At 38.4% G+C, this 16,441-nt stretch overlaps 1 protein-coding gene across 1 annotated transcript in view; it reads right to left on the bottom strand.

Moving 5' to 3' along the window:
• The window catches only part of CUBN (cubilin), a 264,785-nt gene that overhangs the window by 89,862 nt on the left and 158,482 nt on the right, over positions 1-16,441 (bottom strand). The window contains exons 37-43 of the mRNA XM_027559850.1: positions 13,681-13,886; positions 12,595-12,779; positions 10,658-10,850; positions 9,375-9,572; positions 3,245-3,391; positions 1,654-1,844; positions 1,316-1,499 (exon numbers count right to left, since the gene is read on the bottom strand). Of these exons, the coding sequence (XP_027415651.1) occupies positions 1,316-1,499; positions 1,654-1,844; positions 3,245-3,391; positions 9,375-9,572; positions 10,658-10,850; positions 12,595-12,779; positions 13,681-13,886 (1,304 nt within the window). The remainder of the gene's footprint in view (positions 1-1,315; positions 1,500-1,653; positions 1,845-3,244; positions 3,392-9,374; positions 9,573-10,657; positions 10,851-12,594; positions 12,780-13,680; positions 13,887-16,441) is intronic.

The raw sequence follows: 16,441 nt of genomic DNA, 5'->3' as shown, positions 1-16,441 counted from the left end.
AGTCTAATATTAAGGCAGAAAGATGGGGAAGTGGTGATAACCAATGGTGATAACCATTCTTTCATGAATAGAGGACCCACAAAGCAATGATAGAATTATAGTGTTTGCAAATAGACCCTTAGTGTATATGAATTCCCACTAAATATTGACTTTGAAAATATAATTCAAGACTGAGTCTACCTGGGTAAAGATGGAAAAGCAGAGTTCTGGGTCTACTTACTAAACACAAGGCACTAGGACTCTGTAAAGTCTCAGGACCTTGTGAAATCCTGACCATCATAACTCAGCAGCAAAGCTGAGCGTGGAGACAGCGAGGGACAAGAAACTCGCTGCCTGGAAGGTGGTGCTGCTGGTGTCACAAAGCTGTGCTGTTAAAAGCTCCCTCCAAGCACCAGCGTTATGTGTGCTGGGAAGAGAGGAAAGGATGTTCCTGGTGGTCATGGAACCTGCTGGAGGGATGAGATCATTTTCTATGTCAGCTGGTGGATATTTATTTCCTCTCCTCTCCCCATTTCCTTAGAGGAGGAAATTATGCTGATGTTTTAAATTCTCATACTTTCGAGAATGTGCCATAAAACATATGGCTTCATTTAGATGAATATATATTTTGAAATATATCCAGGAATATGAGACTGAGGTCATAGGATTAAACTGAAATTAGAATTATCTCATTTTAAGGGACCAAAGACTCACTCTCTACTGACACTGCTCCCTCTTTTTTCTGAAGCTTGTTTAGTTATTTATTCAATTAAATGTTATCTAAAGTAAATGTCACAAAAATCAAATCATTACAGCAGAATTAAATACAATTACCATCAAGTGTAATTAAGTCAGACCATTACTGTACTATATAATTAGATGGGTAATAATAGAATCAAAGGACTATACATTCATCTAAAAAGAAGCATACAAATGATTATAAAACAATGTAATTATCATACTTACAAGGTTTCTGTAACCAAATATAACTTATGACCAGACATTTTATAATGGAAAAGTATAGGGAATTTCAGGTATCACTAAGATCAGCTCAATTTATACTCATGTAAAAGTTCATTCATTTTCTTGTACAATCTAAGCCTCACCTTACTTATCTAGAGAATGGAAACAATGAAAAGATGTAGTCATGATGAGGTAGCAATTGTATCCAGCACAAAGTAAGTGCCTGATAATAGGTAGCTATTCCTAATAACATCATTATTCTTAGTTCAGGGAAAAAAAAAAAAAAACTAGATATTTTTTCCTGAAATCTAAACAAGGAAGACCAAGCAATTTCAGGAAAAGTACAGACAAAATTCTCAGTGAAAACACTTACCCAAACTCTTTGCCTCGTATGTGATCTTAAATCCTTGCCCTTCGTTACTATTATCAGAAATAAATTGAACAAACATTTGATTATCCGAAGTGAACAGAGTGGATGAAGGGTGACTGCCACAAAAACGACCATTTCCTCCATGGGGACCCAAGGGTGGAGAAGAAAGATCAGGTCCATTTTTGAGCTGGAAAGACAAATCAAAATTGCACAATTACCTTCATACTGATGAAGACAAGGTATACAGGTTTTATCAACTTACAGCCCAAAAGGAAAAATATCATCATTTGTTATGAAGTGTATAGAAAAAGTAATTAGAAAAAGCAGCAAAAAAGACCTACCACCAAGTAATCCCCCTGGTTGCAAGAGGAGTCTCTGTTTAGAATCTGGAAGGGTTGTTCAAAGTGGACAGCAATGGTCAGGCCACTCTGGACCTGGACATGCCAAGAGCAGTTGAGACTTGGTGTGTAGGTCTCGGGGTACCTGGGTGATGTGATAATTCCCCGGTCTGCATGCAAGTATCCACCACAACCTTGCCAAGAAGAAACAAAGATTGCATTTAGATAACATTCGCAACTGGATTTTGATGCTTTTTCTGTTTGTCTTGAGAATTCTCAAAGTGTAGGCAATAGAAATGTGGTTTGAAACTCACTTGGGACCAAAATGTTGGAAACAATGAGCACAAGTATGGATGGAGCACATGCTCCTGGGTCCTCATTGTGCTTTTGTTAGTAAGATAGGGATGTAGAAGTCAGCAGTAGAGACAATTCCCTTAACTTTCATGAAGCCTCCTTTACAGACAAGTCAGACACACAGCAAACACAAATGTAATATGTGAGGTGGTGATAAGTTTACAAAGATGAATTGGGAGTGGGAAAATGGAATTGTATTGTCTGGAGTAGTTAGAGAAGGCCACGTAACTGTGGTTATATCTGAGCAGAGATCTGACAGAAACGGGAGCTCAACATCCTAAGTGAAGTCAGGCATTTGCCAGCTATCAGGGACCGACTGGCACATCAGTGAGTGAGTGCAGAGGGCTCACACCACTAGCTAAAATGCAGCAGTGGAAATTTACCTTAGGTCCATCTAATTCCAAAGCCCATTGTCCTAAACCATTCCACAGCCAGCCCCCCTTGACTGTAAGGGTGATCATTTATTTTCAATTGCTCCCTACTCTCTGATAACCATACATAATAGTGGGGGAAATGTTCATGTTTAATGTCTAGATTGATAATCTACTTTAAAATTATGTTTTTCAGTTACAAATATGGGAATCTTCAGATCCTGCACATTCTGTAGGCTACTTCTTTAACTTTAATCCAGTTTGGGCTGAAAATGATGGCTGGACTTCACATTTTGTCAAGCATTCAAATTCTTGATCACACTCCACATGACAGCCTCCCATATCCTGTGCATCTTCTTGGACTCACCAAATTCATACTTCAAGAGCAGCAAACTCGTCCTGCCAACCTTTAAATGAATCATTTCAACCAAGGGATTTACAACGATTTCTCCTATATTACTTGACTGGTTATTTCTTAGACTGAGGATAGCTCTGACTTATTGCTCCTCTGCTGTGTTATGGATATGCACTGTCTTCTGGTTCCAGCCATCACCTGGGCTGAAATATTGCTTGAGACATCTTCCTCTTAGACTTACTATGGAGAGAAGTTGTCCCACCCAGAAAACTGAAGGCAGAGGATCCTTCTGTACAATGTGACCGGTTTTTTCTTGTTGTTTGTTTTTTTGATCAGGACTTAGTACGTGACATCAGGATAACCCCTCCTCCCCAGAGGCTAGGCAGAGACTTGTGCACTCTGACTTACAATCTGTGTCTTGGCATTGAAAAACGAGCAGAGTATGTTAGAGAGACAGCAAGAGATAGGTGAGGTGAGATGAAATGAATTAGAACAAATTAAGAGAATATATTACTCTTGTGAAAGGACGCATTAAAGCCTGCCCCAGTTACACTGAAGTCCGAGGTGAAGTGGATCACCATGTACTCTCCAGTTGACCGGATGGGTCCGGGGACCTCCCTGCCGCAGAGAACGGCTAGCTCCTGGGCCATGCTGTTGTCTCCTATGACCAAGGAAAGGAAATGTCAGTGTGACAACATGCTGTCTTATGAGTCACCTCCACAACTTATTTACAAAACAGAAAGAGAGAAACAGATGTGGAAAACAAATTTGTGGTTACCATAGGGGAGTGGAGAGGAATAAATTGGGAGATTGGGATTAACATATATACACTACTATATATAAAACAGATAATCGATAAATATCTACTATTAATACATAGCAAAGGGAATTCTACTCAATACTCTATAATTACCTATATGGGGAAAGAATCTTAAAAAGAGTGAATATACGTATACGGATAACTGATTCACTTTACTGTACACCTGAAACTAATACAACATTGAAAATCAACTGTACTCCAATGAAAAACATTTTTAAAGAATCGGCTCCACCACCAGTGCAACCCAGCAGAAGCACCTCGTACATTATTCTCAAAACACCCCCATTCCTAGGAGACAACGAGATTATCAGATACAGGTACACTCCAGGGGTTACATCATCGTGGTTTGCAGTGGGGCTGCCTGCCTTTTTCTTTACACTTTAATAATGACTTCTTTGCCAGTTCCACTGCCTTTCCAAACACTGGTTGACAGTTCTTCCTGGAACTAAAACTCAAAACAAGATGTGGGGTTGGGAAGTAATTGAGGACCAGTGCTGATGTGTGCATCAGACACTAAACTAAGCTATTCTGACTGCTGAAGGTCAAGTACCCAAAAAACAAAACATTTGATTCTTCATCTCCAGATCCAGTGCTAGTGTTATAAGGTCATTTGCCCAGAAGTGTGCCTTCACCTTCAGAGGGTTTCTCTTTTTCCTTTTCATTTCTTGGTTGCTCATTGTTTGTTCTGCCATTAAATGAACACACTTCTGTCCATGTGCAGAAGATGAAAAAAAGCCAGCATCAGCAAGTGTGCACTCCAGAAACACCACTGAGGACTGGGTCACCCCATGGCCCTTTTCCCTTTGGCTTCTCTCAATTTTAAATGTTGATCAAAACAGCTGTTTCAGTTAAAGCCTGAATGGAGCAAAGGGGATTGTAACAGACTTGGATGCCTTGACTGGGAAAATACATTGCTTTTTTCCCCTAAGGCATAGAATTAATGATTTCAAACTTAAAAAATACATAAAAATAGAATGTAAGACATGAGGAAATCGACCCTTTCACTCAACTAGCAAAATGATTCTTTTTTGACATTGACTACAACCTAAAACTCACACATTACTAGCTAGTTTAGAAAACAAGTTCCCGAATGTAGTGGCACAGCTATAAATACGTGGCGTTCTTTAGAGGAGTTCTGACTTCTGGTAACTATGCATTATTTTATCATTCAGAAGTTTATCTGTAATTCCTCTTGCATTTTTATCTTCATTATACTAGTTTGCTATATATTTCAGCCCAAATCTGTTGACTTAATTTCTGATTATCTGCATCAGAAAATTTTGAAGCTTTATTTCATAAGTGTATATTTTATCTTTTGGTGAGACTGAGCTGGGTCTATTGACTTTCATTTTTTTTCTAAGGAAAGAATTTTAAAAAAGAAGGAAAGATGATACTTCCTCTGGGCAATGTGCTTAGAGGAGACTTTTGATAGGAAAAAGGTAGAAAGTTATGGCTTACCATCTAAACACGTTTATATGATTGACCTGAGTCTTCACCTTCTGCCCTACAGCGGGAAAGCAAAGATGCTCTGCCATTTGATTTTTCCTCACTATAAATAGCAGGGGGTGGTCTATGGTTGAGTAGATACAGGAGACACAAAAATGCACATTAGACACCTGTGGACCAATAGCAAATATATTTGTTTGGTCCAAAAAAAGGCTATGAAGCATTTTTCATTAATTGCCAAAATTTAATAACTAGGAAATTCATAGAAAACTCTATGCTTCTTGCATCTTTTGGGAAATAAAACCCATAATGCTGAGCCTGCGCTACTAGTTCAGTTCAGTTCAGTTCAGTCAGTCATGTCCGACTCTTTGTGACCCCATGAACTGCAGCACACCAGGCCTCCCTATCCATCACCAGCTGCCGGAGTCTACACAAACCCATGTCCACTGAGTCGGTGACGCCATCCAACCATCTCATCCTCTGTCGTCCCCTTCTCCTCCTGCCTTCAGTCTTTGCTGGCATCAAGGTCTTTTCAAAGAGTCTGTTCTTCGCATCAGGTGGCCAAAGTATTGGAGTTTCAGCTTCAGCATCAGTCCTTCCAATGAATATTCAGGACTCATTTCCTTTAGGGTGGACTGATTTGATATCTTTTCAGTCCAATGGACTCTCAAGAGTCTTCTCCAACACCACAATTCAAAAGCATCAATTCTTTGGCACTCAGCTTTCTTTATAGTCCAACTCTCACATCCATACATGACTACTGGAAAAACTATAGCTTTGATTAGATGGACATTTGGCAGCAAAGCAATGTCTCTGCTTTTTAATATGCTGTCTAGGTTGGTCATAACTTTTCTTCCAAGGAGTAATAGTCTTTTAATTTCATGGCTGCAGTCACCATCTGCAGTGATTTTGGAGCCCCCCAAAATAAACTTTGTCACTGTTTCCACTGTTTCCCCATCTATTTTCCATGAAGTGATTGTACCAGATGCCATGATCTTAGTTATCTGAATGTTCAGCGTTAAGCCAACTTTTTCACTCTCCTCTTTCAGTTTCATCAAGAGTTTTGTCTTCAGTTCTTCTTCGCTTTCTGCCGTAAGTGTGGTGTCACCGCATACCTGAAGTTATTGATATTTCTCCCAGCAATCTTGATTCCAGCTTGTGCTTCATCCAGCCCAGCATTTCACATGATGTACTCTGCATATAAGTTAAATAAGCAGGGTGACAATATACAGTCTTGACATATTCCTTTCCAGATTTGGAACCAGTCTGTTGTTCCATGTCTAGTTCTAACTGTTGCTTCCTGACCTGCATACAGATTTCTCAGGAGGCAGGTCAGGTGGTCTGGGATTCCCATCTCTGAAGAATTTTCCACAGTTTGTTGTGATCCACACAGTCAAAGGCTTTGGCATAGTCAATAAAGCAGAATTAGATGTTTTACTGGAACTCTCTTGCTTTTTCCATGATCCAACGGATGTTGGCAATTTGATCTCTGGTTCCTCTGCCTTTTCTAAATCCAGCTTGAACTTCTGGAAGTTCACAGTTCATGTACTGTTGAAGCCTGGCTTGGAGAATTTTGAGCATTACTTTACTAGCATGTGAGATGAGTGCAATTGTGTGGTAGTTTGAACATTCTTTGGCATTGCCTTTCTTTGGGATTGGAATGAAAACTGACCTTTGCCAGTCCTGTGGCCACTGCTAAGTTTTCCAAATTTGCTGGTACATTGAGTGCAGCACTTTCACAGCATCAATTTTTAGGATTTGAAATAGCTCAACTAGAATTCTATCACCTCCCCTAGCTTTGTTTGTAGTGATGCTTCCTAAGGCCCACTTGACTTTGCATTCCAGGATGTCTGGCTCTAGGTTAGTGATCATAACATTGTGATTATCTGGGTCATGAAGATCTGTTTTTTTGTTTTGTTTTGTTTTGTTTTGTTTTGGAGATCTGTTTTTGTATAATTCCTCTGTGTATTCTTGCCACCTCTTCTTAATATCTTCAGCTCCTTTTAGGTCCATATCATTTCTGTCCTTTATTGTGCCCATCTTTGCATGAAATATTCCCTTGATATCTTTAATTTTCTTGAAGAGATCTCTAGTCTTTCCCATTCTATTGTTTTCCTCTATTTCTTTGCATTGATCACTGAGGAAGACTTTCTTATCTCTCCTTGCTATTCTTTGGAACTCTGAATTCAAACGGGTATACCTTTCTTTTTCTCCTGTGCCTTTTACTTCTCTTCTTTTCACAGCTATTTGTAAGGCCTCCCCAGACAGCCATTTTGCTTTTTTTCATTTCTTTTTCTTGGGGATGATCTTGATCCCTGTCTCCTGTACAATGTCATGAACCTCTATCCACAGTTGTTCAGGTACTCTGTCCATCAGATCTAATCCCTTGAATCTATTTCTCACTTCCACTGTATAATTGTAAGGGATTTGATTTAAGTCATACTTGAATGGTCTAGTGGTTTTCCCTACTTTCTTCAATTTCAGTCTGAATTTGGCAATAAGGAGTTCATGATCTGAGCCACAGTCAGCTCCTGGTCTTGTTTTTCCTGACTGTATAGAGCTTCTCCATCTTTGGCTGCAAAGAATATAATCAATCTGATTTTGGTGTTGGCCATCTGGTGATGTCCATGTGTAGAGTCTTCTCTTGTGTTGTTGGAAGAGGGTGTTTGCTATGACCAGTGCGTTCTCTTGGCAGAACTCTATTAGCCTTTGCCCTGCTTCATTCTGTACTCCAAGGCCAAATCTGCCTGTTATTCCAGGTGTTTCTTGACTTTCTACTTTTGCATTCCAGTCCCCTATCATGAAAAGGACATCTTTTTGGGGTGTTAGTTCTAGAAGGTCTTGTAGGTCTTCATAGAATTCTTCAACTTTAGCTTCTTCAGCATTACTGGTCAGGGCATAGATTTGAATTACTGTGATAGTGAATGGTTTGCCTTGGAAATGAACAGAGATCATTCTGTGATTTTTGAGCTTGCATTCAAGTACTGCATTTTGTACTCTTTTGTTGCCTATGATGGCTACTCCATTTCTTCTAAGGGATTCTTGCCAACAGTAGTAGATATAATGGGGGCAAAATTCAAGAAGATGTCAAAGACCTCAGGAATCAAGATAAAAATATTTTAGTGCAATCTTTCAAAAATGGAAATGAAATGTAAGGTGAATAAAATATTCCAGTTTTAAATGAAGACAGGATCTGCCTCTGTACTTGCCCAATCCTGTCTTACTCTCCTCACCTGATCTTGACCTTAACTTCAGACAGATTTAGAACCCATCTGAGAGTTTCTAGTTTAGTTGATCTGGGGTGGGGCACTGAGTGTGCATCACTAACAAGTTCCCAAGTGATGTTGATGCTGCTGGTCTGGGGATCAAACAGTGAGAAACACTGACAAGAGGACACAGCCTCCGTCTTCTCTGTTCCATGCAGATCGCGAAGTTACAACTCTACATCTTTCACTATAGCATCAGTCACACCTCTCATTCCCTGTCTAGCATTACTACAAGGAAAAGACGAAAACTGTTAGCCCTTAATACTACCCATTCTGGGGGCTTCCCTGGTAGCTCAGCTGGTAAAGAATCTGCCTACAATGCGGGAAACCTAGGTTCAGTCCCTGGGTTGGGAAGATCCTCTCTAGAAGGGAAAGGCTACCCACTCCAGTATCCTGTCCTGGAGAATTCCATGGACTGTATGGTCACAAAGAGTCAGACACAACTGAGTGAATTTCACTTTTCAACCCATTCTAGCCAGAGATTCAGTAGACATGGAAAACTGAATACATTGAAATTATAAGTACTTTTCATACTTAGATCTTAAAGCCATAGATACAACACATTAAGATTGATTTCCATAGCCTTTAAATGAGAAAGCAGCACAACCTGGAAACTCAGATTATAATTTCCTTCTTAAACAAGATATAATGTTTCCTAATGCTCTCCCTGACATAGTGTGTAGTGTGTGAATTATCTTGCTATGGCAATTTAATATTTTCCTTATGTTCTGTAGTCATTATTGCTGTTGTCCAGTTGCTAAGTTGTGCCTGACTCTTTGTGACCCTATGGACTGTAGCCCACCAGGCTCCTCCGTCCATGGGATTCTTCAGGCAAGAATACTCAAGTGGGTTGCCACTTACTTCTCCAGGGCATCTTCCTGGACCAGAGATGGAACCTGCATCTCCTGCACTGGCAGGCTGATTCTTTACCACTGAGCCACCAGGGAAGCCTGTGTTCTGCATAAATGTAGCCAATTCTAGTATCTCATGATTCCATACAAACTGGATGAAGGCAGTAAACAAGTATGATTATAACTGAATGTAACCAAATATGTGTCAGGGTTGAAACTAGGTAGTTTTTTGCTTTATTTTGCTTTTTAAATGTTTCTCACCATCTCTTATCACAAGTTTATCATAGCTGCATGTGCTATGAGATTCAATGTCCAGGGAAAGGATGTTGAGTTCCACAGTAGAATCTGGAGCCTGGATGAGCCACATACAGTTGGCGCCATTACTGTAGCTTTCAGGCCAGCCTGGGGAGTAGAGGAAGACTGGAGTATCTCCTGTTTGCAGGAACCCACCACAAGCACCTGCAGAATGAAAAGCAACAGCTTTGAAATAGCGCTGGTAGAAAAGAAGGTAGCATTTTAAGTGTAAAGCCACAATCCTATACTGAAAGAACCAAATTCAAACAATTTTCTCAAAGAAATTTATAAATATTTTTCCACTAATTCAGACAGCTGTGATTTCCATATTTTTTATGAAAAACACATTGCATTCTACTGTTTTCACCATCATTTTGCCACTTCACCCAGTTATGGAGCGTCTATTATTTGTCAAGCATGAAGACTACTGTTGTAGTCGTTCAGCTGCTTAACGGTCTTCCAAAACACAGCATACTGAGGGAGTCTAACATATCTTTAAAGTAGGAAAATAAAATAAAAGCTTACAATTTAGGCCACCTTTACCTTGAAACATGACAGTTTATCACCTGCTAAGTACCAAGCAAAGCATTTCTGAAGGCACACTTATAATAACAGAGGAAAAATAAAGGATATTTAATACAGAGGAAAATATTTCTATCAGTTGATCTTTATCTATTGTGTGTGTGTGCATGGTATTTGCAAACCAAACTTTCAGAGATCTCTAAAGTGGTTTCTAGAAACTGTAAGTGTAATGTCTTGTGGATGTTGAACTCTCAATTATCAGGACTTCCCTGGTGGTCCAGCAGCTAAGACTCTACTACAAGTGCAGGGGGCCTGGGTTCAACACCTGGTCAGGGAACTAGATTCACATACCCAACTTAAAAAAAAAAAAAGATCCCACGTGCCACCACTAAAGATCCCACGAGCCACAACCAACAAAGATGGACAATCCTATGTGCTGCAAGTAAGACCTGGAGCAGCCAAATAAATTAATTAATTAAAAAAAATGTTTTCCTAAGCCCTTAATTATTATGAAAATATCATGGGAAACCAGCACTTTTTGGAATAAACATGTAATCTTTATGTATTTATGAGATTAGAAGAACATCTGAACATACGGAGGAAGGGTTTTGAGACTGCAATTATTATTCTTATTCATTTGTGTATTTGGCCTTTATTAGCAGGACTCTTGGAGATATTAGTCTACACACATCAGCCCCTATAAAGAATGCCATTTATTACTAACAGACCTGTCGCAATGGTAGGTACAGGTCCAACAGAGGCATTCATTGCAAACCACTCCAGGAGGAATCCTCTCCCTGAGATGGAAGAATCAGAAGAAAACTGAAATGTCAGAGAACTTCCAGTGGAGCTGAAAGAGTCGGTTTGGGTACCACAGTAGGTTCCAACCAGGCGGGAGTGAATGCCAGCCCCATCGTAAATCTGCATGGAAAAGACAGAGAACAAAGCACTGAACTTAGGGAATCGCCTCCATTTTCTTCATAAATAGAAAGTCAAAAGGATAATTTTTTATTATAATTTTTATTATAATTTTTAATATATTTTTATTATAATTTATTATAATTTTATCATAAATAAGCAAACATTACATATAAGTTTAGAAAAGAAAGTATAATGAAATACAAAATATGACTGCAAACAATTAAATGTGTTTTAAAATCACTTCTCATTCCTGCGGAATTATATTAATAAACATGCTCCATGTGATGTAGCTCACTATACGATTTACAGTAAAATGTGTGGGTAGAAAAGTAGCAACCAAGATAGTTGCTCAACAGTGCTTACTGAATGTGCTCTGGGGCCTCAAAGGGAGGAATTGGGAAGAAAGGGGAAAAGTAACAAGAAAAAGGAAAAGTTTCATGAGAGAAAGTGGACAGGTGTCCTGAAGGAGCTCACCTGTCCACAGGTAAGTAAAGAAACAGAGTTTCTTTCCAAAGAAGTAAAGAAGCAGAATTGGCAACAACAGAAGAATCATAGCTTGCATGGGTTCAGCATACTCAAAGCTCAAGAAATCTCTTTCATTTGGTTCAAAATGTTAGATTACCTAATTAGAGATATATTTTGTGACAATTTCCAAATACATAGTCTTGAGCACGTTTAGTTTTCTGCACCCATGAATGGATGCTATCCAATTACACTTTTCATCCTTCCCTCCATCTTGTAAATAATTTGAATAAATTTGTTATGAGTGTTATTACAAATTTCTCAATTGAAGCTGTTATGTAAGTTCAGATTTCAAATTATCTGATAATTCTGTCCAACAAACTGAGCATCTATCAAGTACTGGATCCTATGTGAAGCATTGTGGACCTAAAATGAATAAGATGGCATCTTGGCCTTCAAGAATCTGATAGTAAAAAAGTCAAATCCATAGAAGCAGGAAATAGAGGGTGGTTGCCAGGAGATGGGTGAGTGGGAAATAGGGAGCTGGTCAAAGGGTACAAAGTTTCAGTAGTGCAAGATTAATAATTCTAAAGATGTAAAGTAGAGCAATGTGACTATAGCTAATAACAGTTCATTGTAACACTTTACATTTGCTAACAGGGCAGATCTTATGTGTTCTCATCACATCAAAAATAAAGAACATGGTAACTGACGTGATGTATGTGTCAACCAGCTTGATTGTGATTACTATTTTATAGTGTGTACATATATGAAACGACCCAATTGTACATCTTAAATATACACAGTATTTATTTGTCAAATATATCTCAATAAAGCTGGATGAAAAGTAATCTGATAGTGCTTCGGGAATTGGTGCAGTAGCCAATGTCTGAATGGCAATGATCACCACAACTTTTATACTTAAATATAAGTACTTATACTTATTTTTAAATGATTGTTCAAATTTTTAGCATTCTAACATAAGAATGAACAGGGTAATGGGATATAAAATAGGATAAATACTTAATTAAGATAAATATACATGCTTAGACAAGCCCAACAGAAAAATTACAATAATGCTGAAAAAAGTTAGCTACAGAATCAAAACTAACAAATATAATACCAGAATTACCATGTTTGGGTAACCTAACAGGGTTATTCATGGTGTAGGGTAGACCATCTGCTATGATTTGCAAATGCTTGAATAGACAATAACTTGGATCTATCATTGCCAATAGCAATTCACCAAAATGTATAACATCAATTGCTCTTAAAAACTCACCTTCAATTTGTCATAATAGCAGTTAAGTGTGCCCTCCATGTCCATCTCCAAGATTCTGGCATGAATAACCTGAGATTCTTCCACATTCACTATCCATTGGTAATTGGAGTTGTGGGGGTAATTTCCAGGCCACAAGGGAGAGGCAATTTTCCCATGAGTTCCCACAATGTTATCATTGCCAAATACTAGGAAGGAAAACAGGGTAGTAAATCAGACCTACTTGGAGCAGCTTTTTAATCAAATGAAAGAAACAAAAGGCAAGGGGTGTTGAAAAGGATGGACTTTTAATTGACTGCAATTTCTTTTCTCAAAACTGAAAGAAATACTGCTTCCCTTGTGGTTTCTCTGCTATCTATTAATTCCTTGGAGAAGAGTTGATATTGTGAATGGAATTCCATCTCCCTGGAAGGCTCCTCAGTGTGAAAACAAGCAATAGCTTCCCATGTAAAATGGGTTCCCAGATCCCAGGGGACCTGGAGACAAGGCAAGGGGCATTACCAGCCCTGTTCTATAATTTTGGTTTACTTTATTTTGCTTACAAAAGAATGAAACATATGTTTTAAAATTATAAAAGAGAAACTGACATTTTAAATCACATGTAGAATACCATATAGCACATTATGAAAAAACTGAGTTAGAAAATAAAAATATTTCATACTTTATCTTATTAGAAAAATATCCTGTTGTTATAACATCTGAGCACTTAGGAGTATCCTAAAGTAATACTAAATGTTTTTAATTAGCAGACTATAGAGTTTATGGCATCAAATGAAACACATTTGACATAAGAATACCAAACTGAAACAAAAATATAATTTAAAAAAACTCTTTTAACACACTCTCATAAAAAAGTTTAACTTAAAATTAGGCAGACACTAGAGCTTAAAAAGAATCTTAGAGCTACTGAGAATGTTCTCCCTGGCTGTTTATGAGCCATTCATATATAATTTAGTTTTTCTAATACATTATAAAGTAATTCCACAGAGACAATAAATAAATTGTTCTTAATGCATTACTTAAACCACTGCTATCCTTCCGAGTATGTAGGACACCTTCTGGAAGCCATCACTAAAACAACCAACTCACTGCTGGCAAATGCAGCTTGGAAGCCCATGCCAGTGCCTGAGCCATCGGAGACAAATCTGATCCACAGGATGTGCCCGACAGCGGATGAATAATTGAGGGGGAGGGCGTTTCCACAGTATCGTCCCACCAGGCGCCCCGTGGCGTTCCCTTCCCGGACCTCCACAAAATCTCTGCTGCAGTCCTGAGACTCCTCCAACTGGAAGGCTCTGATTGGACAAAAAAAAAATTAGGGGTTAAATTGATCAACTAAATTTGGGGATTCTCCTCAGTTACTTGCTGAGTTGACCTGTTCACTTGTCAAATTTTTTTCTTTAACTTCAATCAAGTGTCTTTTAGCTAACTCAAAACATTTTGCTCACTTAACAATGCAGATGAAAAATCTTACATAGAATATTAGCTAAGTGAATCCATCAATCTGTAAGATATGTATATTTTAATCAGGTTAAACTCACAATGGTTTAAGATGAAAAGATCTTAGAACAATTTGTCATACACACACACACACACACACACAGATTAAAAGAGAAAGTTAGATCAAAAAATACACAAAGGAAGAATCAATGTTTTCTGCACAAATGCAGAAAAGTGTTTGATAAAACTGAAGATCCATTCATCATAAAAACTCTAGAAAATTAAAAATAGAAGGAAATTTTCTCACTGGATGAGAGCTACCCACCAAATATCTACAGCAAATATACTTAGAGGTAGAAGTTTTTAAACATTTCTTTTAAATAAGAAATAACACAGGAAAGCCTGCTCTCATCACTTTGTTGCATGATATATTGAAGGGTTCTTCAGGGCAGTAAGTTGGGGAAAGGGAAAATGGCTGTAAGAACTGGAAGGCAAGTGCTGCCAATCAACATTTAAGAGCACTCATTTATTCATAAGTATCCACCAAGTGCCTTTTCTAGGCACTGAAGATAGAGAAGCACACAAGATGCAGAATTTTTGACATTCTAGAAAATAGAATGGCTGCTGGATAAGATAATAGGCAAAAATTAATACGGTTTCCTTAAACCAGCAAACAAAAATTTAGGAACTGTACCTAAGTCAACATTCACACAACAAATACTTGTCTCTCTATTATATTGGGACACTGGGACAAGATAATGAAGAAAATAATGTTCCTTCCTTTGGGAAACTTATATTCTAAAAGTAGATAATAAACAAAGAAATAGAAATACTATGAGGCAGTGATAAATTCTAGGAGGAAAAAGTGTAGTCATTAAGGAAGGTGATTTTAGTAAGGTGGTCAGGGTACATCCATAATTTTTAAACAGATGCCATTTTTAATAGCAATAAAAAATAAGATGCCTAGGAATAAATGTAACAAAATATCTATAAGACTTTCATAGAAAAAATATAAACTTTTAGTGAAGGATCTAAAAGGAGACTGAATAAATGGAGAGATATTCCAAATTTAATATGAAAAGTCTCTATATAAAGATTCTTCCAAAATCAATCTATAAATTTAGCACAATTTCAGCAAAATCAGTAAGCATTACTGCACTTATGTAAAGAATAAAACAGAAAGCAATATTATGTTGTGTGTATGGAGACAGGTGTATGGCATCACTGACTCAATGGACATGAGTTTGAGTAAACTCTGGAAGTTGGCGATGGACAGGGAGGCCTGGTGTACTGCAGTCCATGGGGTCACAAAGAGTTGGACACAACTGAGTGACTGAACTGAACTGAACTGATATATATATACATAAAATATACATATAATAACAGTATATAAACTTGCATAGAGGTGATAAACATAAAATTGAAAACACCGTTTATCTCTGTGATGAGAAGGTATGGGAATATGGATGGGGAACTTTTGCTGCCCCGTAATATTTTATTCATGTAAAATTATTTTTTAAATAAAAAGGTAATTTAATGATTTTTTAAAAAGTAAATGAAGTGAGCGCACGCTCTTCTTTTTTCAGAAGTAATTAATTTTTGCTGAGAAGGACAAGATAAAGAGAAGAAGAAAGAATGGCTTAGCAAGATTAAAGAAACTGTTGGACTTCCCTGGTGGTCCAGTGGCTAAGACTCTGCACTCCTGATGTGGGACACTCAGGTTTGACCCCGGTCAGGGAATTAGATCCCACACGCCTCAACTAAGGGTTCGCATGCCAAAACTAAAACGATGCATGCCACACTGAGACCCAGTGCAGTCAAATAAAAATAAATTAATTTTTTAAAAAAGAAAGAAAAGAAACTGTTGGGAAGGGGGAAAGTGTCTCCAGAAGAGAAAACTTACTTCCCTGCTATGTATCTTTCAGGTACTGCTCAACATGAGCAGGATTTCCCATGACGCTGGTAAGCCAGCGCCCTTAGGGGGCTCTCTCTCAACTAACAGCTTAGGATGCTTCAGGAACAGCTGACTGGCCTGGAGTTACTGGGACCTCATGCCCCACTAGGGGATCAAATGTATCAGGCACACCTCTGAGGCTTCATTGTCAACCAGAGTACAGGAGCAAACTGGTCAGCTCCGCTCCACTAACAGCTTGCCAAGCCAGATACCAGCATTGGTAGGTCACCAGCAGGACAGTGAGTCTGTACCTCTCAATAATCCCACAAGGTGGGTTATTACCGTGTAGATCACCTGAGTCTATATTTCAGGCTGTTTTCAAAGACTTCCCTGCTGGCTCAGTGGTAAAGAATTTGCGAGTCAATGCAGGAGACTCACGTTGGGAGGATCTACTCCACTATTCTTGTTTGGGAGAAGTAATGGACAGAGAAAGCTGGTGGGCTACAGTCCACGGGG

The sequence above is a fragment of the Bos indicus x Bos taurus genome, chromosome 13, assembly GCF_003369695.1.
Source record: "Bos indicus x Bos taurus breed Angus x Brahman F1 hybrid chromosome 13, Bos_hybrid_MaternalHap_v2.0, whole genome shotgun sequence".
NCBI classification, from domain to species: domain Eukaryota; kingdom Metazoa; phylum Chordata; class Mammalia; order Artiodactyla; family Bovidae; genus Bos; species Bos indicus x Bos taurus.
The sequence above is the reverse complement of the archived record's forward strand: the minus strand, read 5'-3'. Positions and strand labels throughout refer to the sequence as shown.